Source organism: Scyliorhinus canicula, chromosome 7 (assembly GCF_902713615.1).
Source record: "Scyliorhinus canicula chromosome 7, sScyCan1.1, whole genome shotgun sequence".
Taxonomy (NCBI): Eukaryota; Metazoa; Chordata; class Chondrichthyes; order Carcharhiniformes; family Scyliorhinidae; genus Scyliorhinus; species Scyliorhinus canicula.
In genome coordinates, this window is record NC_052152.1 from 43075412 (window position 1) to 43103397 (window position 27986).

Below are 27986 nucleotides of genomic sequence, written 5' to 3' on the forward strand. Positions count from 1 at the left end.
TAAAACAACTGAAAAGGAATTTTGGTATCTACATTGCATACTTCACTGTACAGCTGGTCAAACATCTGTGCAACAATGAAGAAACCAAAAAACAAAATTAGAAGTATGATTTTCTAATGTTGCAATTGTACAAATATTATTCATGGCCAATACTATTTACTTCAACTTCACCTACCCCTCCCTCTGCCTATCCAATTCCGGCTACACACTTCCATTGCATCATTTTTAAAACAGAATTCGCAATGGCCCCCCCAACCTCCTCTGTCCTGAAACTCAGCTATCATGACCTGACGCACTGGGCGAGATTCTCTGGCACGTTTCTCAGCGAGGGGAGGCAGCCTGCCGTTGGCCAGAAGATCGCCACTTTGCCAATGGGATTTCCCATTGAATCTACCCAATGCCACTGGGAAACACATGGCAGGGATAGGCCATCGGCAAGACTGGGAGGTCTTGCTGGCATGAACTGGAAGATCTCACCCACTATGCCTCACTCACTCATCTCTGATACACATTCGACTACATTGCCCCCCCCCCCCCCCCCCTCCTCCCCAAGCTCACGCTTTATAATCCTAATACCACCAACAAATGTCTTAAGAGTTTGTCCCACGCATCGTGGTAACCTCCTTCCCACTTACTCCCCATCAATATCTTCCAGTATTCTGACTTTGGCCATCTTCACATTCCCTCTCCACTCCATTACTGGTGGTAAAGCCTTTGCTTGACCCAGCCCTACTTTCTGAAACCCCCTTTCCTTGATTATCTACACCTCTTGTTTTAAAAGTCTCCCACAATCCCATCCCTTTGACAAAGCCATACCTGACTCCATCAGATCTTCTGGAAGATCATGCTGGCATAAACAGCTAGAAGATCTCGTCAACTGTATTCTTTATTAACCGCACTCTCAACCTGTCCTGCCACCTTCAATGGTTTATGCACATATATACTACCCAGGTCCCTGTGCTCCTGCACCTACTTTTCAAATTGTACCCTTATTTTATATTGTCTCTCCATGTTCTTTCTACGACAGAGTGTGGGTCATATGGGCCCATATCACTTCTGGATGTGGACGCAAGTATTGGAGAAGGTACTGGCGGGTAGGCTGGAGGAGTGCCTCCCAAAGGTGATAGGTGAAGATCAGACGGGGTTTGTGAGCATTGGTTGTGGCATTGGATGCTGAGAAAAGCCTTTGGCAGGAAAATTGGCAGGCATTGAAAAATAAACAGAAATCGCAGCAACACGTTCATTTTAACCGCCTGTACCCGACCCGCCAGTGACAGAGGGAGACCATTCCACCGCAGTTCTGGAGCGGTTTGGGATTGGATCAAGATTTGGGAACTGGGTAAAGCTACTATATAAGGAGCCGAGGGTGAGTGTCCACACAAACAACATCAGCTCGAGATACATTTCTCTCCACCGTGGGACTAGGCAGGGATGTCCTATGTTGTCTCCCCCCCCCCCCCCCCCCCCACTGTTTGAACTCGCGTTTGAGCCATTGGCTATTGCATTAAGAAGTTCGGGGGTATGGAAAGGAATAATGCGGGGGGGGGGGGGGTGGAAATAGAGCATAGGGTGTCCTTATATGCCGATGACTTGCCGTTATATGTGTCGGAACCGAGTGTGTCGATAGGTGGAATATTGGAGCTGCTTCGGGTGTTTGGGTCTTTCTTGGGGTACAAACTAAATCTGGACAAGAGTGAGTATTTTGTGGTGTCTCGGCCGGGGGTGGGGGCGGGGTGGGGGGCTACCATTCCGTACGGCAGGGACTCACTTTAGGTAGCTGGGGGTGCAGATTGCCCGGGAATTGCAGGGGGGGGGGGGGGGGGGGGGGCTCCTCAGGTACATTTCTAGTTTGGTGGGGAGAGTGAAAGCTGATCTGGCAAGGTTGGATGGTCTCCCTCTGTCACTGGCGGGTTGGTTACAGGCGGTTAAAATGAACATGTTGCCGTGATTTCTGTTTATTTTTCAATACCTGCAGGTTTTCCTGCCAAAGGCTTTTTTCAGGGAGATTGAGGGAAGGATTACTTCATTCATATGGGGAGGGAAGGTGGCCAGAGTTAGAAAGGTGCTGCTACAGAGGGGAAGGCAGGCAGGGGGTTTGGGTCTTCCGAACCTGATGTATTACTACTTTGCATATTATACACACAAGTATATGATGGTTTATAGACACACACTGATTGACACAATGAAAGACCAATCAACACACAGAACACAGCAGCCAATCACCAGACAGGGCACGGTCACTATAAAGCCAGAGGGCACTAGTTTTCCTGCTCATTCGGGATGCAGCCTCTGAGACACACAGAGCCCGCAGTCAGTAGCACGAACATCTACCATGTGCTAGCAGTATAGTCTGGTCAGGTTAGCCATAGGTCGTCAGTCTACCTAACATAGTGTCGGCCCACAGTGCAAGTATGTTTAACAGCTCATAGTTAAATAAAATAGAGTTGTACTTCTACAAGTGTTGGTAGCCTGTCTCTTCTACTGCTCTGGTAAACACAGTCATCACAGACCCAGCATACCCAACACATCACTACTGGGCAGCAAATGTGGAGAAGGTGCGGAGCTGGGTCAGAGGGGTTGATTCCCAGTGGGTCAGAATGGAGGAGAGTTTGTGCAGAGGGTCGGGATTGACAGCACTAGCAACAGCGCCGCTCCCGATGGCCCCAGGGAAATACTCAGGGAGTCCGGTAATAATAGCTTCATTGAGAGTTTGGAGGCAGTTTCGCCAACACTTCCGGTTGGGGGCAGGGTCAAGGGAAATGCCAATTCGGGGGAACCACAGATTTGAGCCAGGGAAGTGGGATGGAAATTTTCGGAAATGGGAGGAGAAGGGGATTAAGACACTAAAAGATTTGTATCTTAGGGGTCGGTTTGCAGGATTGAAGGAGTTGGAAGCGAAGTTTGGGCTGGAGCAGGGAGAAGTGTTTAGATCCATGCAGGTTTGAGATTTTGCAAGAAAGGAGATACAGAGCTTCCCGGTGAAGCCGGCCTCCACATTGCTGGAGGAGGTGCTGCCGACAGGGGGACTGGAGAATGCGGTTTACGGAGCTACTTTGGAAGAGGAGAAGGCACCACTGGAAGGGATCAAAGCAAAGTGGGAGGAAGAGTTGGGAGAGGATATGGAGGAGGGGTTCTAGTGTGCTCTGGAGAGTGAACGCCTCCACCTCGTGTGCGAGGTTGGGGCTGATGCAGCTGAAGGTGGTATACAGAGCACACCTCACGAGGGCGAGGATGAGCCGATTCTTTGAAGGAATAGAAGATGTGTGTGAACGTTGCGGGGGGGGGCGGGGGGGGGGTCGCTAATCACGTTAATATGATTTGGTCCTGTCCAAAGCTAGAGGATTACTGGAAGGAGATTTTTAGGGTAATTTCTAAAGTGGTGCACATGACACTGGGCCCAAGCCCTCGGGAGGCCATATTCGGGGTGTCGGACCAGCCAGGGTTGGAAACGGGTGCGGAGGCAGATATCATAGCCTTCGCCTTGTTGATCGCCCGAAAGCAGATCCTGATAGGTTGGAGAGCAACCTCTCCACCCTGTGCCCTGGCGTGGCGGGGGGTCCTGTTGGAATTCTTGACTCTTGAGAAGGTTAAGTTTGAACTGAGGGGAAGGATGGAGGGGTTCTACAATTCATGGGCATTATTCATTATTCACTTTCAAGAACTGGATAACAAGATAACATCGAACATTAGTTGGGGCGGGTGGGTGGGGGACTGTGTGTGTTAATGGCGACTATGGGTGATCCCAAATTCCTTTTTGTCATTTGTTTGTGAGAACATGCGGGCTAATGTTTGGGGTTTGGTGGGAGGATGGGATCATAGAATCATAGAATGTACAGTGCAGAAGGAGGCCATTTGGCCCATCGAGTCTGCACCAGCTCTTGGAAAGAGCACCCTACCCAAGGTCCACACCTCCACCCTATCCCCATAACCCAGTAACCTCACCCAACACTAAGGGCAATTTTGGACACTAAGGGCAATTTAGCATGGCCAATCCACCTAACCTGCACATCTTTGGACTGTGGGAGGAAACCGGAGCACCCGAAGGAAACCCACACACACGGGGAGAATATGCAGACTCCGCACAGACAGTGACCCAAGCCGGGAATCGAACCTGGGACCCTGGAGGTGTGAAGCAATTGTGCTAACCACAATGCTACCGTGCTGCCCTTAAGAGAAGCAACTATTGCTGTTATTGATATGGGGATTGACATATTTGTTACTGATTATTGTTTATTGTTGGTGAGTGTAAATTTGGGAGAAAATGTAAACAAGGAGGAGAATAAAAAAAAATGTTTTTAATGTTTGGAGGAGATACTAAAGAAGTTCGGAGATGCGCGAGTCCCTCTGAAAATGTGAGAAATGTGCCTTCCAGGCTACAGAAGTCACTTAGTTGGGGTTCCAAGAGAAAGAGAAAGCCATACGAGATGTCTCAGCACCCAGGAATGTAGCCGAGCTGAAATCTTTCCTGAGAATGGTGAACTATTGTGGCAGGTTCATTCCAAACCTGGCCATGACGTTGGCGGCATTTCACCAGTTACTAAGGAAAGAGCAACATTGGCAATGGAAGGGCAGCAAAAGGACGCTTTCCGTCTGGTAAAACAAGCTCTGCAATCTTCAAACCTCTTAGTTCATTTCAACCTAGGGAAGCCAATTGTACTCGCATGCAATGCATGGCCATTAGCACACTGGGCTAAATCGCTAGCTTTTAAAGTAGACCAAGGCAGGCCAGCAGCCCGGTTCAATTCCCGTAACAGCCTCCCCGAACCGGCGCCAGAATGTGGCGACCAGGGGCTTTTCACAGTAACTTCATTTGAAGCCTACTTGTGACAATGAGCGATTTTCATTTCATGTTCATAAGGGCCGCTCTATCCTGTAAGATGGAGGATGAATTGGAACAGCCAATTGCCTTTGCCTCGAGAATCCTATCAGAATCGGAGCGCAGTTACATCCAACTTGAAACCGGGGGGGGGGACTGGCTGTCATCTAGGGTGTTACAAAGTTCCACCAAAATGTCTACGCTCAGCGATTCTTCATAATACCAACCATAAGCCACTGTTGGGTCTTCTGAACGGGGACTACCAGTACTCCTAATTGCCTCCACCTGTGTGCAGCGATGAGCCTTAATGCTAGCAGCCTACAACTACACCTTCCTACACAAGTCTGGCATCCAAATCTCTAAAGCAGATGCATTGAGTTGATTCCCTTTACTTTTTTTTATAAATGTTTTTATTCAGTTTTCATATTTTATATTGAACAAATTACAAATTGTTAGGAGAGAGAAACAAAAAAAAAACAAACACGCAAAAATTAACATACATATTTACAGGTAAGCATCTTCGTAGTAGTAACTGCGCCCCCCCCCCCCCCCCCAACATGTTTATTTAGCTTGGTTTTGGGCCTTAGCTAGCCATCGAACCCCCGTAACGAACCTGTAGCCCCCCCCCCCCCTCCCGCTACCTTCCCCCGACTATTCTTCCTCTTGTACATTGGCCACAAATAGGTCCCGGAACAGTTGCATGAATGGCTCCCACGTTCTGTGGAAGCCGTCGTCCGACCCTCGGATGGCAAATTTGATTTTCTCCATTTGGAGAGATTCCGAGAGGTCGGACAGCCAGTCCGCAGCTGGGTTGATTCCCTTTACTAAAGCAGATTCCCCAAGGGATCATCATGGAACTGAACCTCCTCGTCACCTTGTCAGTGACATCCAGACATGTACAAAATTGGACTCCGTGAGATCCAGTATTGTCCAAGGTGAAACAAATGATACAAACAGGTTGCACCAAGAGGAGTCCAAACAGCTGAGGCCCTACTTAACCCACAGGGATGAACTAATCTGCTGAAATGGAGGAATACCCTTACTCCATTACCATTACTCTTGAGTTTTGGTTGCACCCCCAGTGAGAGAACCCATCTAACAAGAATTATACAGCACCCATCTGGGCCAAACAAAGATGAAGCCGCTGACTCAGATATATCTGGTGGCCGGGAATTGCTAAAACTATTGAGGAAGTAATGCAGCATTCCCTGCCAAACTCAACAATCACTACCGCCTTCGGCCAATCTCCATCCCTGGGAATGGCCAGGCCGCCCATTGACCAGAGAACACATCGTCAATGCAGGCCCTTTCTTCGGTAGAATGCTGATTGTCTTCGTCGACAGTCATTCCAAATGGTTATCCATACAAGAGATGGAAGCTTCTATCTTCCAGCAGTTCGGCAACTTCAGCAGCTACCGTGGATGCCTTACGCCAGGTATTCGTCATATACCGCCTGCCAGAAGCCATTGCATCCGATAATGGTACCACTTTTACTGGGGACAATTTCCAACGCTTTGTTCAGACAAATGGAATCCAACATACTAGAATGGCCCCGTATCCCAATGCATCCAACGCATTGGCTGAATGGGCCATACAGACTTTTAAAATGCCACAAGGAAGCAATCAGATCAGCCATTGTGCCATTAGTTGGCCAACTTCCTGTTGTCCGACAACACAACCCCCTACACTTATATGGGGGTACTCAAGCTTGTTTCTGGGCTGCTGCCTTAAAATCCATTTGGACTTGAAATTTCCAAATTTGGCGGGAAGGATGGAGGCTTGTCAGGCCAGAAAAATCAACATACTTTACAAAAGGGTGACAGATCATTCCAGGCCTGTTTCGGGTTCAGAATTTTGCCTTGGGCCTATTATGGTTAGCTGGTCGGATCATGTCCAAATTGGGACCTGTATCATAGGTGGTCAATGTCAATGGCAGGACTGTGTGGAAGCATGTCGACCAGGTGGGGAGCCTGGGCAACACCCATTGCAGATTAGATGGACGAGTTACCCTCGATGTATTTTCTTAAAAAGGTACATGCATGGTGAATGTGTAGGCATCCCCAGATCGGTCCTACAAAGGGTATCCAATAAAAGCATCAAGATTCTCACAACCTGGCATTGTTGCACATTATTTCCAATATCTTCCAATCCTGGCTGTCAAAGAAATGTGCGCAACGCAGTGACCCTGGAGAACACAGTCGAAAGGGAGTAGAGTTGGAGGAATAGAGGACATCACCCTTTTTTATGGCACTAGCTGCCATATTCTGGTAGGTATTTAAAGGCTCAGCCATTTAATGCATGCTAGAGAATGGATGGGTTAATGGGGGAGGTCACAAAGTGTGCGAGTGGGTGAGACGATGAAGTGAATGAATGGGTGAGGTGGACAGGTTTGTTTGCTGAGGTTAGTCAAATCAAGATAGATGGATCGAGTCATGGGTGGTCAGGTGATCGGAGGGGTGGGTAGTTGGGTCGGGTCAAAGGCATTGTCGCATGGTTGAGGGGGTGAATACATAGGCCCAGTTCTACTTGGGGGTTGTCAGGTCTGGTCAATGGGGTACTCAGGTCTGGTCAATGGGCTACAGGTCTGGTCAATGGTGTACTCAGGTCTGGTCAATGGGGTACTCAGGTCCGGTCAGGGCAGTTGTTGGATCCAATTGAAGGCGGGAGGAGGCTAGTTATATCGAGTCTGGTCAGGAAGGTAATCAAGTCCAGTTGGCGATTAGTTGGGTAGTCAGGTCGATCTTGATGGAAGTCAAGTAGGCTTGAGGTGTAGTCAGGTGATCGTGTTGGTAAATTGGGGACATACGTGTGTTAGATCAGGTTTTAATCCAACATTTCCTGGATACCTATGAAACTCAGTACTCAGATCTGTCCGAAGACAGATCTAGCTCAAATTCAGAGGCATTTGCAGAGGGTCCCGGGGAGCAGGGATATTGCCCATTGGAAGTTTAAACTTCCCTGGAAATTTAGGGCTTCCGCAGGGTCCTGACATGCAACTTCAGTCTCAGACAATCCCGAGGTCGGATTTGGACCAATGAATGAAAATAAGGAAAAATCTACTAATACATAGAGCCTTCCATTATGGAGACTGTAAATCTATATAGTTGGAACTCCATTATACACAGTGGCAGATCACATGAGAGGTAAATTACTTAACATCCCTATTATAAGAGTTCACTTACACAGAAGACTGCAAGGGTGGCAGCATAAATTGAGCTGCATTCAAATAAAATAGAACTTCAATAACATTTCCCATTTCTCTCCAACTCCATTCTCTGTTAAAGGCCAGTTCTTCTCCCAGGTCTGCGATCTGTACTATTGGCTTTTGTCATTATTTTACTTCAAAATCTCCACAATGGTCTGATCCATTTTTTATTTATCTTTTGTTTCCCACTTCTTTCTAAGATTTTGTGAACTGCAAAGTGTGTTAAAACTTCCTAAAACATTAGTGATGGCAATATGAATGCTTGATGTATTCAAAAGATGTTACTTTTTCTGCTGCTTTATTCATTCATAGGATGTGGGTGTCACTGGTAAGGCCTGCATTTAGTGTCAAGCCCGAATTGTCCTTAACTGCAGATCCTGATCGGCCATGTCTGAACATATTTAAGAATCAACCAACATGTGTCAACCAATTTCAAACAACTAGATTAACAGGGGATAATAAATGTCATCCAAATATATTAAGCATTCATCCAACTAATCTGCAACAGTAATTATATTTATATTTGATATAGGAATTTTCAGCTTCCAATTGTGTGCAAAATTCTTTTTTCTTTAAATAACTTGGATGTTTTCCTCAGATGCAGTATTATAAGATTATTTAAATGTTTATCCTCAGGACATGCAAGATGAAAAATAATCCTTACTCATTATGCACGACTATTTTGTACACATTATAATGATAGATTAAACTTCCCTGGAAGTTTAGGGCTTCCGCATGGTCCTGACATGCAACTTCAGTTGTAAGTCCAGTCTCAGACAATAGATAGAATAGATAGGATAGATGCGGGCAGGCTGTTTCCACTGGTGGGTGAAAGCAGAACTAGGGGGCATAGCCTCAAAATAAGGGGAAGTAGTTTTAGGACTGAGATTAGGAGGAATTTATCACCCAAAGGGTTGTGAATCTATGGAATTCCTTGCCCAGTGAAGCAGTTGAGGCTCCTTCATTAAAGGTTTTTAAGATAAAGATTTATAGCTTTTTGAAGAATAAACGGATTAAGGGTTATGGTGCTCAGGCCAGAAAGTGGAGCTGAGTCCACAAAAGGTCAGCCATGATCTCATTGAATGGCAGAGCAGGCTCGAGGGGCCAGATGGCCTACTCCTAGTTCTTATGTAAATCAACAGAAATGTGGAATGGGCCAGTGAAGAGACTCAATTAACCACAGATACTGGGCGCACTACAATTAGAATCCATACCTGTACAAATTCCTACTCCTAATAGGCATAAGAGAGTCATAAATGGTGAGTGAATCTGTGACACAACTGTCAGGTTCAATCTTCAGGGAACTGAGAGAGAGGCGAATGACATGTCCTGGTGGTGAAGTGAGTTTGAAATGGCAGCTTACTCGTCCAGAGGCAGCAAAGAAGTTTAGAGGAATGGCAATACCAGCCTGCTCGGCAGATTTATCCATAACATATTCAGAACCTGTAAAAAGCAAAATGTTATTACAGATGCTTTGACATTGTATGTTCATTTCACAATCATCCCTCACTTGTATTTTGTTATATTATGCATTGGGTGGAATTCTCCCATCTGGGACCAAGCCCAGTGGTGAGGATGGGGAAGAGGAGTGTTTCCTGCTGCAGAGGCCAATGGGAAACCACACCATATCTTCCAAACATGACCTCATTTGTTCTCCATTCGGGGCTTAGCACCGTACTCTGTGGCGGGCAGGCTTGATTGGACGTGTCCTGCCATCATATTTGAGTGCCATATTGAAAAGACGCCCAACATCATTGACCCACCATTGAAGAAAGAAGCTGGATCTCCAAGAACATTTTGAGGCTGGAGGGTGGACTCCCTTGATGGCACGGAAGATCCACCTGATAGATGCCCCCCCCCCCCCCCCAACCCGCTGCTGTGGTGTTTCCCTGATCCAGCGTTACAGCTGAGGTCCTGCCTCACAGATCTAGGAGACCAAGATGCCACCCCACCTGCTTGACACCTCAATTGTTGAAAGGTTGGAAGACAGTTCAGAGCTCCATGATATATTCAATGTTACTAAAGACACCTGCCATTTCTGCTCTGGTACATCTCATGCTTTACTAATACTTTGGTAATGACTGGTGCCCATTTGGCGCATTAACCATGCTAACTGGAGAAAGCACCTTAGAGACTTTCATTAATCATCCTGCAGAAATCCAGCATCTGTGATCCTTTCTTGGGTGGCAGCATCTTCCATTACTATCTGTTAATTCTCAAATTGAGCTACTTCATTGTAAATTCAGTCTCACGTTAAAGCACAGCAGCACGGTAGCACAGTGGTCAGCACAGTTCCAGGGTCCCAGGTTCGATTCCCGGCTTAGATGACTGTCGGTGCGGAGTCTGCATGTTCTCCCCGTGTCTGTGTGGGTTTCCTCTGGGTGCTCCAGTTTCCTCACACAGTCCAAAGATGTGCATATTAGGTGGATTGGCCCTTCCAAATTGCCCTTAGTGTTCAAAGGGTTAGGTGGGGTTACTGGGTTACGGGGATGGGATGGAGGTGTGAGCTTCGGTAGGGTGCTCTTCCAAGGGCCACTGCAGACTCGATGGGCCAAATGTTCTCCTTCTGCACTGTAAATTCTATGATTCTATGATTCACTCCAAATGTCAGTAATTCCACTTTCAAAACATTATTCCAAACTTCTATCAGCTCAGAGACCATTTCAATGTTTTTTGCTCGAAGCAGTCCGAGGGTGTCTTCTGAGAGGGTCATTGAGTCCAACCTTGGACTCCTCAAACACTGCTTCAAATCCCTCCCGTGCTGGTTCTGTTCCCTGGAGCCTCACAATTGCTGGTAGAACGCTGGTGGTCCTCCAGCCTTCCCCAGTAACCCTGAATCCTATTGTCATTGTGATCAACATTCCAGACCTCTCCCCTTAACCAATCACTGTTGATATCCCGATGCCCTATGTGGACCTCACCTCTACCCATCTTGAGGCTGTGTGCAACCCCTCTCCCGGGCCAGAGCTTAGAATACACCACTTTATGATGTTTTCCCATTCATAGGCTGCAGATGCTTCCCCTGACCATGACCATGCTGTCTGAAGCCCAATACCGAGCTAGACACCCCATCTATATGGAGTGTGAGATTATGACCATGCCCTGCACACCACGTTGTGCCTGATCCCCATTGAGCACAGGGCTTGCCCCTCCTTCAGGGAAGATGACAACATGCATGCCATTCACAGCTCTGTAGCATGGCATATGAAGCCCCACATCTGCCTTAATCTCTCATCCTGACTAAATGGTCCACAGAGCCCCAGGACTGCCTTTAGTCTCTCACCCAGGCCTCTTTCCCCTGTGCAAGGAACTATAACTGTCTTTAATTCATCTCTCTGGGTCCTTCAAAACTGGTCACAAGAGCATTTCCCCTCCATGAGTTCATGTGCAACCCATCCCTTTTGTGCATGACTTTCCCTCCAAAACCACTCACGAGTCCATGTACAACCCTTCTCTCTGAGCCACACTAACCTCAACTTTTCCTATTTCAGAGTCAGCATGCATCCCCTCACATTCATGCAATCCAAATCCCAACCACCCCCTATCTGTTTCTGCATTCCAGTGTTTCATGTCGAGCTCCAGCTTCCCCACTCCCACTCTTTCTTTTGTGTTCCATTGTGCCTCCCCTCAAACATCAGCTTACCTCCTTCACCCTCATGTTTTAGTCTTCTCTCTACCCGCCTCCAAACCCAGGATACCCGCTTCACCCTCATTTCTCCATCATCCATTCCCCTCCAGCCCAAATGCCATGCTGGTCTCTGTTTTAGAGTGCAGACCTGTCCTGTCGTAGCCTGGTAGCCACCAAGTGCAGCCCACTGAAGACTTGAGACACTCACCAATAGCGGCCCAAGCATAAACTGCCCACCAGTGTGGACTAACACTGGCATCGCTAAGGACCCGCAGCAGCGCTGGTGAAGGTAGGCACTGAACATTGCACTCACCTCAAAGTCACAAGCAAAGTGAGGGTGGACTACTGCATACCACCTATATCTGATTCTGAATGAGACCAGTTTAATTTCCCGCTGGTGTGGCACGTGATTAATCATTTTGGCAGATGATGTTTTAGGGGCTGGTTTAGCACAGGGCTAAATAGCTGGCTTTTAAAGCAGACCGAGGCAGGCCAGCAGCGCGGTTCAATTCCCGTACCAGCCTCCACAAACAGGCGCCGGAATGTGGCGACTAAGGGTTTGTCACAGTAGCTTCATTTGAAGCCTACTTGTGACAATAAGCAATTTTAATTTTCATTTTTCATGAGTATTCGTGATATGCTAACACATACAGATGAGGTTCTTGACATGGGTCATCGTGAAATCCACCACGCACACAGCCCACCATGAAAGCGATGAGGGGAAAATTCTGACTTTTGACCTCTCTCCAAACTTTCCACTCTCGTCCACCACAAAACCCGTTGTTGATGGTACTGGAAAATTCTGCCCATTGTGTTTCCTAAAAGGGTCCTTGAATCGGAGGAGAGGGAAAAATGCAGAGAGTTGCCAATCATGCAAGTTTGCAGGAAAGCTATCCTATATGCCCCAGGAACCAAGCACCTACATCAGAGCTCTATTGTCTCGGGTAGGCATTACCCATTGTAATACTCGAAGGAGACTAAATATTCAAAGGAGACTAGGGGAATTTTCCCAGTGTTCATAGAATCATAAAATCCCTACAGTGCAGAAGGAGGCCATTCGGCCCATCAAATCTGCACCCACCCTATGAAAGAACACTCTACCTAGACCAATCCCCTGTTCTATCCCCATAACCCCACCAAACCTGCACATGCCTGGACTCTAAGGGGCAATTTAGTATGGTCAATCCACCTACCCTGCACATCTTTGAACTGTGGGCGGAAACTGGAGAATCCAGAGGAAACCCCCGCAGACACGGGGAGAACATACAAATTCCACACAGTCACCCAACGCTGGAATTAAACCCGCGTCGCTGGTGCTGTGAGGCAGCAGTGCTAACCACTATGCCACCCTAATCTGACCAATATCTATCCCTCAAGGCCTTGAGGATGTGAAAAGTTTTTGATAAATGTTCTTCCTTTCTTTAAATTACCTTTATATGTATTTAGATTAGAACACTTGCATAAAATCATATCAAATTAAAACTCTCACCTGTCCCTGCTGTTGCAATGTAATCAGAACGGAGGCCAGCTATCAATTACAAAAGTAAAAGTATAAAAATCAGTTTATATTTCAGGGTATGTAGTTTAGTTTAATGTATTAAGATAGTAGATTATGTTATACCGTTATGAGTTTAAACCTTTCAACTATAAATGCATACAACTTGCCCAGGTGCAGATACATACACACAAATACCTTTCAAGATCTATCATTGGTAAACAATTAGCAAATTGTGTTTTCTAGTGGGTCCTAAAAGAACACTGATCTTGAAATTATGCCATTAGACTGTAGCATTATGAATACATAATATGTTAATGTGAAGTTCTTTTCAGAGGGAATGTGTTTTATTTAAACAGCTTCGCTAAAACGATAGAGAAGAGAATTTCAGAAAAAAACACGTCAAACATTTGTACACAGTGACTTATGGCATCCTAGCAACATTTAAGAATTAAGCATTCTTCATATATGCCTCATGCACTTATGTTTTTATGATACAAGGAATATATATTTCTAAAAAGAATGTTATTCACTATTTTCAGGAATTGGCTCGATTTCAATCATTAACTAATAAACTTGACAATTGATTCACAAGCAAAGTCACTCCCGGACAGCATTCGAAGCTTGACAAACCTGATAAAGAGATCCTTCAAGAGGTGACAAGTACTGTAGATGTGGGACAAGCAGTGGATATTATGTAAATGGACTTTCAGAAAGTCTTTGAAACAGAAGACAATTGGGGAGATGAAGGTCTACGGAATTGGGAACAGCAAATTGATGAAAACTGGTTAAAAGGCGGGAAATAGAGACGAGGATTTATAGGTAGCTTTTCGGGGTGGTTGGAAATGGATAGTGGTGTTCCATAGGGTTAATCTAGTACCACTTTGGTTCTCTGTGTATACCTAGGGCTAAAGGCAGTTGTGCCCAAATTTTAAAATGATAATGAAGTAAGAGACAAAGTAAATAATTCTGAGGACCAAAGTTGCTGAAGGTGATATTGATAAGGCATGAAATTGTCTAAAATGTGTCAGATAGAATTTGATGCCAGTAAACATGAGGTGGTACATTTCCTTATTAAAAAAGTAATAATTGTACTTTGGCAGGTGACATAGAACGATCAGGGAAATCAAAGAAATTGGGATACATATGTTCTGGTCATATATTTTAAACTTTGGGGATATGCGAGTTAAATAATTATGGCAGGGACAGAGTGGCTGTGTGAATGAAACAAATGCGTTTGAGATGTTAATGAGCCTAACAACACTGCAAATAAATGGTCACCTCAGGCAATGTTGCAGCAGTGGACACAGAAAGGCTGTTCTCGGATTCAAAGGAAGAGATGCAAGGTGTGAAGGAAAAGTGTCATGATGAATTGAAAACACTGGACAATCTCAGCAGGTCTGACAGCACCTGTGAGAGAAAAGGGAGCCAATGTTTCGAGTCTGGATGACTCTTTCTCAAAGCGTTGACAGATACTGTCAGACCTGCTGAGGTTGTCCAGTACAGTACTTTCTGTTTTTGTGTCAAACTCCAGCAACCACAGCAATTTTCTTTTATCTTGAGTGAATTGACTTTGCTTTTAAACTCTAAAAACTAAAATAGAGAGATGAAGGTCATGGGGAGGGTAGTTCTAAAGAAATTAAGCCTGATAAGGGAGTGATCAAATGGAAAATTGTATTTAAATGGATATTTAAATCTATGCAAGAGAGGGGCGGTTTTAATCTCGGCCAACAGCAGGAATAGTTGTCGACCTTCCAGCATGCAGTGTGTGTGGAGAAAGCCTGATATGTAAATTAGGCTGAGTGCGGCTTTGGGCAGAGTGTGGACGTTTGGTGAGAAGAGGGAAATTTTAAGTATCTTTCTAAATACCTAATATTATTTGTGTTTACGGTGACACCGTAGTTAGCACTGCAGCCTCACAGCGCCAGCGACCCAAGTTCGGGTCTGGCCTTGGGTCAGTGTGGGGTTTGTACATTCTCCCCATGTCTGCATGGGTTTCCTCCAGGTGCTCTGGTTCCCTCCCACATTACAAATGTGTGCAGGTTAGGTGGATTGGCCATGCCAAATTTCCCCTTAGTGTCCAAGGATGTACAGGTTAGGTTACGGGGATAGGACAGGGAGTGGACCTGGGTGGAGTGCTCTTTTGGAGAGAGTCGGTACAGACACGATGGGCTGAATGGCCTCCTTTTGTACTGCATGGATTCTATGAACATCTAACTGCAAGTATTGTTTAACTTATATGTCTCATCCAGGGGCCTACATAGGGGATAGACGCTATTTAATGGCAGCAGCTGTAAGAGTTAATTAATTATGGAAACTAGCTTGAACTGGTCTCTGCTCCATCTGGGCTCAGCTAGTCCCTTTATTCGGAACATATAAATTCAAACATTCACTGTGCGACCAACGCGTGCGACGTTTGGTGAGAGGAGGGAGTTTGGCGAGAGGAGGCCATGAGAGACCCCTGGGTGGTCGTGGACAGGGTAGGGTAGTACCCTGGCACCTGGGCACCTTGGCACTGCCAGTATGGCACTCTGGAACTGCCAGGCTGGCATTCTAACAGTGCCACCTGGAGTGAGGGGGAGCTCGAGGGGTCAAGAAAAGGTTGGGTGGGGCGGGGATTGTGGAAATCAGGGCTGCCATTCAAAATGGCGCCGATCTGTGAGGAGTCTATCCTGCTGGTGAGCTCAAGGAGCTGGGACTGGATTCTCCGCCGTCGGGATGCTCCGTTTCACAGGAAGCCCGGGTGTTTCCCGACGGCATGGTGCTGCCCCAGAATGGGAAACCCCATTGACCAGCCGGCGAAACGGAGAATCCTGCCGGCGTGCTGAACCAGAAATCTGGCACGGCGTGACGGAGAATCCAGTCCCCTAAATGCAGCCTCGACTGGGAGAAACTCCCCGAGAAACCTCAGAAAAGTCAAAGTACCGGTGAGTAGCGGGATGAATCTTGGTGCTGCAGCTGCCGAGAAACCTTTCGCCAAATGTGCGCGAAAGCGGACTCGATTTATTTCCGCTGATTCGCGTCTATTGTCTATCTTTGTTCTTTGCACCAAAATGGATCACTTTGCCCTTCTCTGTCCTAAATCCGCCTTTGATCTTTATAGCCAATCTCAGGCAGAATCGGATTCTAATTCGCAATAAAATAATACATTGCACTAAATACAATTTTCAATAACTGCAAGAAAGAAAACACCAAATCAAATAACCATTAACAACAATGGAGTCCATGTCCACAGGAAGTCCAAGAAGGTACCCAACCGATGTGCGGTTTACCAAACTTGTCTGAATGGAGTCCTTTAACACAGCGCTGACACAGTCTTCACACACAAATACAGTCTTGAAACTCGGAACCATAAAGACAATCCAGAAGTGAACAAGAATGCCCCCATTGTTGTTGTTACTGTACAAGAAACACAAGAAATAACTTTCTCAGACATCATCACAAAACAATTTGTGTCTGTACATTGTGTTATGATTTGAATTGCATAGAATTGATTCGTAATCTAGTCATCCCTCTAGTTTCCAATTTCAGCCATTTTACAATCACTTAATGGTTTTGATGATAAGTTATTGACTGCCCTCATGGTTTGGTTCTACTTAAATCTGATTTTGAAAGCGAAAGGGCAGAACCCTGAAGGAGGTTGGGTCTCTTTGTTGATGGAGTGTATGTATGTTCATGGACCGACAAGTTAAAAGGCAATTTATAGAACATAGAACATTACAGCAGTACAGGCCCTTCGGCCCTCGATGTTGCGCCGACTGTGAAACCCCTCTAAAGCCCATCTACACTAGTCCCTTATCGTCCATATGTCTATCCAATGACCATTTGAAGGCGTTTAGTGTTGGCGAATCCACTACTGTTGCAGGCAGGGCATTCCATACCCTTACTACTCTCTGAATAAAGAACCTACCTCTGACATCTGTCCTATATCTATCTCCCCTCAATTTAAAGCTATGTCCCCTCGTGCTAGACATCATCACTGATTATCACACTGAAATGTATCTAAGCAAATTGCTTTTGAAATACCATGCCTGTTATTATGTGGGCACAAAATAGTAACACTATAACATTAACCCTAGATAATATCAGCTCATTGTCCACTTTGTTTACCTAAATTGGTATAAACCAAGACTCATAACATTATTTTTAGCAATCACTAACAATCAAAAAGGAACAAAAGCTTGTGGCAAGCCTGGTGCCTTCCCAAGACTCAGTAGAAACTCTTGTCATTGTCCAACAGATTACTGTAAACAGTCCTTGATCTTTTCAATAACAGGAGCACGTTTTCAGTAAATTACAGCACAGACAGAAATTTACTGTCAATGCTAAGACTAATCAGACTCAAAAGGAAGAAAAATACTGTAAATTGAGTTGATCTTGTGAGGACATGATAATGCGGCTACATGAGGTCAAGTGACGGTAGTGCAGGATTTATCCCTGGGAGTGCAGGCAGAGCACAAGTGTTGTATATAGCTGTCAGGCTTGGGAATAAACTACCTTTGCTGGATGTCCTTCATGTCAGTGATTTAAGGAACCCACAACATTCTACAAATGCAATAATTGATTTTTATTAAGTTATTCTACTTTGTCTACACCTTTCCAGCCATCACCTCCCCAATTTCAAGAAAGTGTTTGCCATTGACCAAGGTGTTTTTCATTTTTATGAGAAGAAACTGGCCTGACTTTTCCAGACGGTAAGCGCTTGGCGCTCCATCATCCTGAGAGTCGACAGGGAACACATCCCCACCACACTGACTCACCCTCTGCCATTTCACACTGAATTGAGCGCTGATTGGCAGCAGGCAGGACTTCAGTCCTTACTTGGACAGAAGTCGCACCTTGGAGAACTGTCAGCCAATCAGATTGGCCGACATCTTTACACACCTCCAGGTACTGTGCTGCAGAAGCCAGAAGAGGTAGTGCAGCACTACACTTGAGCCTACTCCCTGGACTGCACTTCAGATAAGTACCTGGGGTATGCCCTGGGACGTCAGTAAGGGGGTATACCTGTGAGTTGGGATCGCCAGAGTTCCCAGGTCCCTGAGGGGTGGGCCCCCCAGTCTGAAGGGGCCTTTCTGTTGCTATGCCCATCTCCCACCCCTTCTTGCCCGAGACTGCTCTTAACTTATTCTGTTTCCCACCCTCTGTCATTGGATACCCACCTGCCTAAAAAATTAGGCTGGAAGGAAAAGCCCACAAGCAGCCATTAAGTTGCCACTCAAGAGCCTTAATAGGGGACAGGGAAAGCGCCGGGGCCAGATGGGTTCCCGGTGGAATGTTACAAGGAATTTATAGATCTGCTGGGCCCGCTGCTGGTGAGAACCCTGAATGAGGCTAAGGAGGGGGGGGGGCTCTGCCCCCGACGATGTCCAGGGCGATTATTTCTTTGCTCCTGGAGCGGGACAAGGACCCCCTTCAGTGCGGTTCCTATTGGCCGATCACGCTCCTCAACGTAGATGTCAAGTTATTGGCAAAGGTGCTGTCCTGGAGGGTGGAGGATGTAGCCCCGACGGTGATTCATGAGGATCAAACGGGGTTTGTAAAGGGGAGACAATTGAATGCCAATGTGCGGAGGCTCTGATGATCTGCTGTTGTATGTCGCGGACCCGGTTGAGGGGCTGCCAGAGGTGCTGAAGATACTCGAGGAGTTTGGGGACTTTTCGGGATATAAGCTCAATGTGGGGAAGAGTGAGTTGTTTGTCCTGCACCCGGGGGGTCGGGAGAGAGATATAGGGGAACTCCCATTGAAGAGGGCTGAGAAGAGTTTCAGGTATCTGGGGGTCCACGTGGCTAGGACCTGGGGGGCTATGCATAGGCTCAATTTTTCGAGGCTGGTGGGGCAGATGGAGGAGAGTTCAGGAGGTGGGATGCACTGCTGCTCTCGCTGGCGGGCAGGGTCCAGTCAGTTAAAATGACGGTGCTCCCGAGGTTTTTGTTCCTTTTTCAGTGCCTCCCCATGCTGATCCCGAAGGCTTTCTTCAGAAGTGTCAACAAGTCGATTTTGGGGTTTGTGTGGGCAGGGAAGGCCCCGAGAGTAAGGAGGGTATTTATGGAGTGAAGAAGGGAGGTCGGGGGCCTGGCGCTGCCCAACCTATGTGTAATTATTGGGCAGCGAACGTGGCGATGATTCGTAGGTGACAGAAGGGGAGGGTGATGCATGGAAAACAGTGGAGGCGGCGTCCTGTGCAGGCACGAGTTTGGAGGCTTTGGTGACGGCCCCACTCCCACTTCCCCCGGCAAAGTACTCTTCGAGTCTGGTGGTGGTTGTGTCCCTTAAAATTTGGGGACAGTGGAGGCGGCATAGGGGGGGGAAGTGAAGGCCTCGGTTTGGGCCCCGATATGAGGCAATCATCGTTTTGCGCCAGGGAGAATGGATGGGGGATTTGGGAGCTGGCACAGGGCAGGCATCAGACAGTTTGGGGACCTCTTCCTGGATGGAAAGTTCGCGACTCTGGAGGAGCTGGTGGGGAAGTGGAACCTCCCCCCTGGGAACGTCTTTAGGTACTTGCAGGTCAGGGACTTTGTTAAGAAGCAGGTGGCGGAGTTCCCGCGGCTGCCGCCGAGGGGGGTGCTTTCGGGGACGTGGGTATCTACCAGCTGATGCAGGAGAAAGAGGAGTCCTCAGTAGATGAGTTCAAAGTGAAATGGGAGGAAGAGCTAGGGGAAGAGATTGAGGATGGGATGTGGTCGGACGCCCTGGAAAGGGTGAATTCTTCTTCCTCTTGCGCGCGGCTCAGCCTAATCCAGCTGAAGGTGCTGCACAGGGCTCACATGACGGGGGCAAGGATGAGCCGGTTTTTCGGAGGAGAGGACACGTGTGGAAGGTGCTTGGGCGGCCCAACAAACCACACCCATATGTTTTGGGCATGTCCGGCCCTAGAGGGGTTTTGGAAGGGGGTGGCGGGAATTTGTCGGAAGTGGTTGGGTCCAGAGTCAGGCCGGGCTGGGGGCTCGCGATCTTTGGAGTAGCTTCGGAGCTGAGAGTGCAGGAGGCGAGAGAGGCCGGCATTCTGGCCTTTGCGTCTCTAGTAGCCCGGCGTAGGATTCTGTTACAGTGGAGGGATGCGCGGCCCCCTAGTCCGGTGACCTGGGTCAACGACATGGCTGGGTTCATTAAGTTGGAGAGGATGAAATTTGCCCAGAGGGGGTCGGTACGGGGGTTCTTTCGGCGGTGGCAGCCCTTTCTCTATTTCCTGGCGAAGGGGTAGAGAGAGATCAGTCTCTGCAGCAACCTGGGGGGCGGGGTGCAGGTAGGGGTGGGTTTGGGGATGGGCGGGAGGTTCAATTTTGCAGCGGTGGGTTCGTTCTGTTCTTTTTTTTCTTTCTGTTCTTTTTTGTATAACCATTTGCTATTTGTTACTATTTATTTTGGGGAGGGTGAGTTCTGCTCTAGCTTCGGTGTGGAAGCACGATATGTATGTTTTAATTTGCGGGAAAAATTTGTTATTGTTATTAGAAAACTTGAATTAAAATTATTTTTTTTTTTAAAAAAGAGCCTTAATAGGGGCATGGATGGGCTTCTTGCCCAAGGCCCTGCCCATCCCACCATAAAATTGTGTCTTTGTAGGGTCAGACAGGATGTCGGAGGGTATCCTATCCATACCATTCAACACTCCCCCCACCACCTCAGAACCCACCTGGGGGGGTAGGGGACGTAAAATCCTGGTCACTATTTAAGTAACTCCGCACAAATTCTGCATTCCAAGAAGTCAGCTTTCAAACTTTATGGTGAACGCACTCATAAAACACAATACCTCAAGTCAGAAATAGTTGATTGCTTATATAACTTGGAGAAAAGCGATTTCTGATAAACGTTGTTCATCTGAAGGAAGAGAAAAGCATAAAACTCAAAGTGCAACAGATAAAAAATAAATAATCAGTTAATAGAACAAACCTTTAAGTGACATATTTGACATAAAATGTGTTGGAGCAAAGGTAAGGAATTCATACAACACCAGGTGGGCAGGATAACAACTAGGTTTATTTACTCTACTCACAATATTACAATTACACAGCTCCTCACCTGCAGGGTAACCTTCCCTGACCTGTCCTCAGGTCTGGGTTTATAGTCTGTGAGGTTCCGCCCAATTAAGGGGGAGGCTCCCCCCCCCCCCCACACCCATCCATCCCCCCCCCCCCCCCCACCCACCCATCCCCACCCCACCACCAATCACCTGGGGAGTTTGTACTCTATGGTGTAGGAGGGGAACCATTAACAATATAGGGTTTGGCTCCTGAGGGGATGGTAACAAAATGTCTGTCAGCATCAAAGCTGTGACGACGCATATCATTTTCTGACAAAATAGCCCCAACCCAAGTACCAAGTCTACAATTTGAGTTAAAGCATTTTTAGACCAATGGAAACTCTCAAATCAGTGATATTTTTCCCGTAGATTACAAAAATTGTTTCCTGCACTTTTCACTGCATACCTATGAGTGAAAGTGTATATCACAATCCTATGGTTTCTATTGAAGTATAAAGTGGTTTCATAGTTGAACTTGAGTCTCACCCACTGAAAGCCAATGGTTTGCTTACATATTAATTTTCCCCTCGCATAGTAACTCGAGTTACCCACCCATGTGCAGTCATAACGTCACAACATAAGAACGAGGTACAAGAGAAAAGATATTTAGCCCATCCAGTTTGGTTAGCCATCCAAGCTTTTTTCAGGATCTGATTCAACCATATTTTTACATCTAATTTCACTGTCCCTCTACCTTCACATTAAACAATTAAATTCTATGGAAATTAAAAAAGTATTTCAAAAATGGCTGCACAAGGATGTAATTTCCTCGAAAACAAAGGGCATCACATAATTTCCACAGTTAATGGTTGAACTCTCTGCACAATTATTTTGGAACAGGGTTTATACCGTTCAATAGTTTAGTCAACCATTGAATGATAGCCCCTGAATCCATCAAAATGAAAGCGACAATGAATCAGCAGGTATTTGATCCAACATAGCCATACTGGATAAAATGGTGCAGATCAGAGAAGTATCACACAACAAGTAACCATAAAAACTATTGACAAATGTCAAAAGTGCTCCAGTTTCACTATATTTATGTCACATGTGGAAATATTCCAAGTTAACACAACTGTGACATAAGATTATGTAGTTGAGTTATCATGCAATACTTTCCACATTTTATTATATATTGTACGTCTTGTAATGGTATTGAGGTTTCTTACCACTTGCTGAATTTTAGCTGCCATGGAGAGAAATTCAGGGGAGTCCTTTCTTCGATACTCAGGAACAAATTCAACATTAGCTATGCGGAACAATCCAGCGAAATACAGAGCAGTACTGCTTTGTGTCCGCACTGCATAATGAAAAGAAAAAGCTTTTAATAAACGTTTTGCTGAGAAAAATGAAAGGATATATGCAGTACTTTGACAGAGGCAACCAGCACAATTTGTAACTTATTTCTACCTTTCGGAATGGATTAATAAAACTTTGAAGAAAGAAACATAGAGGGAGACTTTGAGGACGTCAGGCTGACAAAAACTGGACAGAATTTACAAACCAGTTCCTGGATCACTGTTGGGGTTCGTTGAGGTCCTCGGAATAAGTGAGCCTGGTGGCTACCTGAAAAAGCACACAGCTGGTTTAGGCATTTAAATCAGGGTCCTATTTCGGCAAGAAATCCTATTGCAATTTTAAGGTTCAGTATCACCTGGTTGTCCAGCTGAAGAGAAGTCCAATGGTAAGTATTTATTTATTTTTGTGGGCAAGAAGTAGAGAAGCTCCTCTGGAATCTACAAAAATATTCAGAGTAGCTGATCCAGTAGGTCTCCTTCCACAAGAACACGACCCCTCATAGTGACCATTTTTCCAGGCCTCAAGGCCTAGCTGCATAGGAACAGGGATGGGCCATTCAGCTCATTGAACCTGTTTGTCCATTTGTTAAGATCATGGCTGATCTGCACCACAGCATCATTTACCCACTTTTGTTCCATATCCCCCACCTAACAATAATGATTTATTTCAGTTTTTAAATTTTCAATTGATCCGAGACAGAATTCTCCAACCTGGCTGCAGTGGATTTTCCCATGGCGGAGACGGCTGACCATCGTATGTGGGTGTAATCTTCCATTCCCGCCGAAGTCAATGACGATTTAGATTCCTTGCCCTGCCCTTATAGCGGGGGTTGTCTTCAACAGGACTGGAAGATCCCACCAGAGGGAACCTCTGATATTGTTTTGGTGAATCTGCACTGCAACCTTCCAAAGACAATATGGGCAGGATTCTCCAAACCCCCGCCAGGTCGGAGAATCCCGGGGGGCAGCGCGAATCCCGCCCCGCCGCCTGACGCCGGCTGCTGTATTCTCCGGTGCAGTTTTTCAGGCGGGGGTGCGATTCACACCACGTGGGTTTGGGGCCATTGGCTGCGGCCCCCCTGGCAATTCTCCGGGCCCTGATGGGCCGAGCGGCCATCCGTTTTTGGCCAGTCCTGCCGGCGTGGGTTAATATAGTCCCACACGGCGGGACCTAGCAGGTAAATCAGCAGGGGCGGTCTTCGGGGGGCACAGGGCCCTCGGGGCCCACCATGCGCTAAAATAATACGTGGCTGGTCTGCGCATGCGCAGAACCACACCAGTGGTTGCGCGCATGCGCGAGATCACGCCGGCCCTTCGGCGCATGCGTGAACTCGCACTGTCCCTTCGCCGCTAGCTGGAGCGGCGCCAACCCCTCCAGCGTCCACCTATCCCCCGAGACAGGTGAGAATTCCTCACCTTGGGGGCCCATTGACGTTGGAGTTGTTGGCGCCGGTTTTCCCGCTGGCGTGGGGACTTAATCCCCGGAAGGGAGAATCCCGGCCTATATCTTTTGAGGTGCAATGCTGAGAACTGAATGTAGTACTTCAGATGCAGCCTAACCAGAACTCTAAAGAACTAATGACCCCAAAAGCCACCCAAACCATCTTAAAACTCTCTTGGGGTAAACAAAAAGACCCTCCATACAAGAAACATGTCTTGTGACATTTCAACAATTTTCTCAGTGGCACAGTGGTTAGAACTACTACCTCACAGTGCCAGGGACCCGGTTTCAATTCTGGCCTTGGGTGACTGTCTGTGTGGAGTTAGCACTTTCTCCCAGTGTCTGGTAAGTTTCCTCCGGGTTCTCCAGTTTTCTCCCACAGTCCAAAGATGTGCGGGTTAGGTGGACTGGCCATGATAAAGTTGCCCCTTAGTGCACGTTGTGTGGGTGGGAGAGTGGACCTAGGTAGAGTGTTCTCTGGGAGGATTGGTGAAAATTCAATGGGCCGAATAGCCTCCTTCTGCATTTTAGAGATTTTATGATTCTAATACATTTGGAAAGGAATTCTATTTCGAAATGGTAGGTTTTAAATCAAAGTAATTTTACTTGGATACACAGGATTAGAAAATAGGAAATTGGATATTAAAGACAGACATGGTCCAATAACTGCTCATTTCAATTTCTGCTAATTTTGACGTGACTGCCCATGATGATCAGGAAATATGATCGGATTCTCCGATTTTGAGGCTGTGTCCAGAGGAAGTGTCTAGTTTTACGACAAAAAAAATCGGCGAGGCTCCAGCACCGATCCCCCGACCGGTGAGGGGTTGCAGCCGCACCACGTAAAAGGCACGGCCTTCCCGATATAAACGGCTGGAGAATTGCTGGGTCGGTGGCTGCGCATGGGCACCTGCAGTGGTCGCGCTGGACGACGTGGAGCCAGCCACGCATGGACCCGAACTGCCAGATAGTGACCCCCTGGACATCCCCTCACCAGTCCTGGGCCACTCCCACCAGTCCCCTTAGTCCTCGCCAAAGCTCCACCGGCCGGCAGCACGGCTCCCCTCCCCAACTGTGGCGGCGCTGGGCACAGTCCAGTCTGCAGTCGCCACGCCAGTTCACGAGAACTGAGAGCACACATGTCCCGCACCATCGGGAACTCGGCCCAGCGGGGCAGAGAATCGGTGGAGGACCTTCAGGTAATGTCCTGAGGACGCCCCAACGGCATGTGCCGAACTCCTCGATGATGCCGTTTTGGAGGGGGCGGAGCATCCGAAAACAGGCGCTGCCCCGATTCGGTCATAAACAGGAATTCCCGGCCCGATTGACGATTGCGTTATCGGCGTTGGGCAACGGAAAATCCCGCCCAGGAACTTCATCTTATCTCACAGTCTCCCATCAAATATTCACACCATTGAGGATTAAAATATCCAATCATGTTAAGTGACATGAAGATTGTCTTAAAGGGAGGGGCCATGGTGTTACTTATGAACGTTGCTCACAACCGCCAGGACAGCCGGTAGGAGATGAGAATAAAGCCTCCAATTCCTGTGGAGTCAGGAAATTGTGTAACAAAGGCATGCATAACTTCAGCCAAGTTTTAAAAGAGAAATCCAAGATGATTTTTGCAGCAATGTTCTGAGAACACGCACAAATAGATTCAAAAACAGCTTCTACCCGCTGTTGCAAGACTCCTAAACAACCCTCTTAGGGACTGACCTGATCAATACTACACCCCTGTATGCTTCACCTAATTGCTGAATCTATGGCCGGGATTCTCCGACCCTGCGACGGGTCGGGGACGATTCTCTGGCACCGATTCTCAAACGTCCGCGGGAACACTGAAGCGCCGGTCGGGGGCCATTGAAAGCCCCCCCCCCCCCCCCGGCGATTCTCCGGGTCTCGACGGGCTGAATGCCCGTTGAGTTAGGCCGAGTCCCGTCGGTGTGAGTTACTCTGGCCCCACCCGGTGGGACCTGGAATTTCTGACTGCCGGAGCCATCCTGGAGGGGGCAGGGGGATCCGAACCCGGGGAGGCCTCCACGGTGGCCTGGCCCGCGATTGGGGCATACTGATCAGCGGGCGGGCTGGTTCCGTGGGGGCCGATGTTCGGGAATCCATGCGCATGCGCAAACGCGCGCCGGTCATAGCGCGCATGTGCGGACTCACGCCGGCCGTAGCACACATGCGCGGACTCGCAGGGGCCGTAGTGTGTCTGCTGGAGCAGCGGAGACCACTCCGGCACCGACCTGGCCCCTGAGGGATGAATACCTGATAATCGGGGACCATTGACGCCGGAGTGGTTTGCGCCGCTTTTCATGCCAGCGTCAGATCTTGGCCGCGGGATTGGAGAATCCAGGCCTCTGTATTTACATTGTGTATCTTTTGTTGCCCTATTATGTACTTTATTTTTTTATTTTTTAAAAAAAATTTAGAATACCCAATTATTTTTTCCAATTAAGGGGCAGCTTTAGCGTGGCCAATCCACCTACTCTGCACATTTTTGGGTTGTGGGGGGTGAAACCCACGCAGACACGGGGAGAATGTGCAAACTCCACACGGACAGTGACCCAGAGCCGGGATCGAACCTGGGACCTCAGCACCGTGAGGTGGTTGTGCTAACCACTAGGCCACCGTGCTGCCCCTTATGTACTTTATTTTAATTTTATTTTCATGTACTAAATGATCTGTTTGAGCTGCTAGCAGAAAAATACTTTTCACTGTACCTCAGCACACGTGACAATAAACAAATCCAATCCAAAATAACGGAGGACAGTTAGAAGTCATCTTGTTGCAATCAAGTTAGGCAATTCACTGATGTGGGGTCGGATATTTTATTGTTTACGTGAAGTTATGTTAACTGAAAGAATTAAGTAATTGGTCGGGTTAACAGCTGTTTGTATGTTCACCTTATTGTGGAATAAAGTAGTAGTTTATTAGTAGAAGGCTTTGTCTCACTGAATATTTTCTTGGTCTGCTGCCAGAAAGGTTGGAGAGACCCATGAGGCAACAAATGGAAGACACATAAGTCTGATTCACAAGAGGGTACCACTGTTACACCCTCCACCTCTTCAATTCCCCAAATACCATGATAGAGGACAAAGTGAGGTTGTTATGATCCTTTGCTAGACCCAGAGTTCTGGGAGAGATCCGGTTAGGGATCAATAATATTTTGTTTAAGGTAGAACAAGTTTGAGATTTACGACACTTAATAAATGAATAAAGCCACAAGATTCCACAGCTTTGAAAGAAACAAAAACAACATTACAAGTTCAGAAAGATAAAACAATTTACAATATCTATCTTCTACTCTAACATTCATGGTAAGTATGAAGTGTGTGTGAATCAATGGGCAAACTGTGGTCAAACACATTATATGACATAATAAATGACAAGACGCAACCAAAACAGATTCCATGGATTTCTCAACAATTCATCCAGATGTCTGTTACATTGTGACTGAAATTTTGTCTTTCTCGCAAGGGTTTTCAATCACCACTTTGAAAGATCTCACCTTGGAATTCTCTCCAAAATTCACTCCTATCAGGGCATTTTAATGTTGGATCATCTCACAGGGTTTCGATCTTACCTTCCAAGATTCCATTCCCTTGGATTTCCAAGTATACTCAAGCATCAACTTGCAAGCACAATTTAAAATTTTCGGCTGTGCCACGCAGGACACCACTGCTCCAAAGGAGTACCTTTGTCCCTATGACCTGCAGAGTCACCAACACAGAGTCACCAACCTTTAACTGCCTTCTTGGATCTTGAGGGCTTCTCATGAGCTTTCTTCAACTACCAGAGTTTCTCCCAAGCCCACGTCACTTAAAGACTGCTCTCCGCAGGTTTTTGTTCAGTTGGAAACTGTTTCTCATTTTCTTATCTCAACTAAGACCTGTTTCTGTCCCTACCTCTGATACATTTCTTGGGACCTCTTCCTGCCCCTTCCCTGGTTTAGGACCTCCGCCTGTCCCTCGCCCTTGTCCCTTTCCCTGGGACACTCCACACCCGATCTCCTGACCAGACTTTGCACTGTTCTTTTTTTCCAACATGCAGGCATGAAGGGCCCATCCTCAACC

General features: G+C 47.0%; 1 protein-coding gene across 1 annotated transcript in view; it reads right to left on the reverse strand.

The window, feature by feature from the left end:
• Positions 1-27986, reverse strand: part of tmprss7 (transmembrane serine protease 7) — a 125483-nt gene that overhangs the window by 66172 nt on the left and 31325 nt on the right. The window contains exons 3-8 of the mRNA XM_038801875.1: positions 22338-22468; positions 20899-20966; positions 16350-16543; positions 13139-13177; positions 11467-11475; positions 9236-9464 (exon numbers count right to left, since the gene is read on the reverse strand). Coding sequence (XP_038657803.1) covers positions 9236-9464; positions 11467-11475; positions 13139-13177; positions 16350-16543; positions 20899-20966; positions 22338-22468 — 670 coding nt within the window. The remainder of the gene's footprint in view (positions 1-9235; positions 9465-11466; positions 11476-13138; positions 13178-16349; positions 16544-20898; positions 20967-22337; positions 22469-27986) is intronic.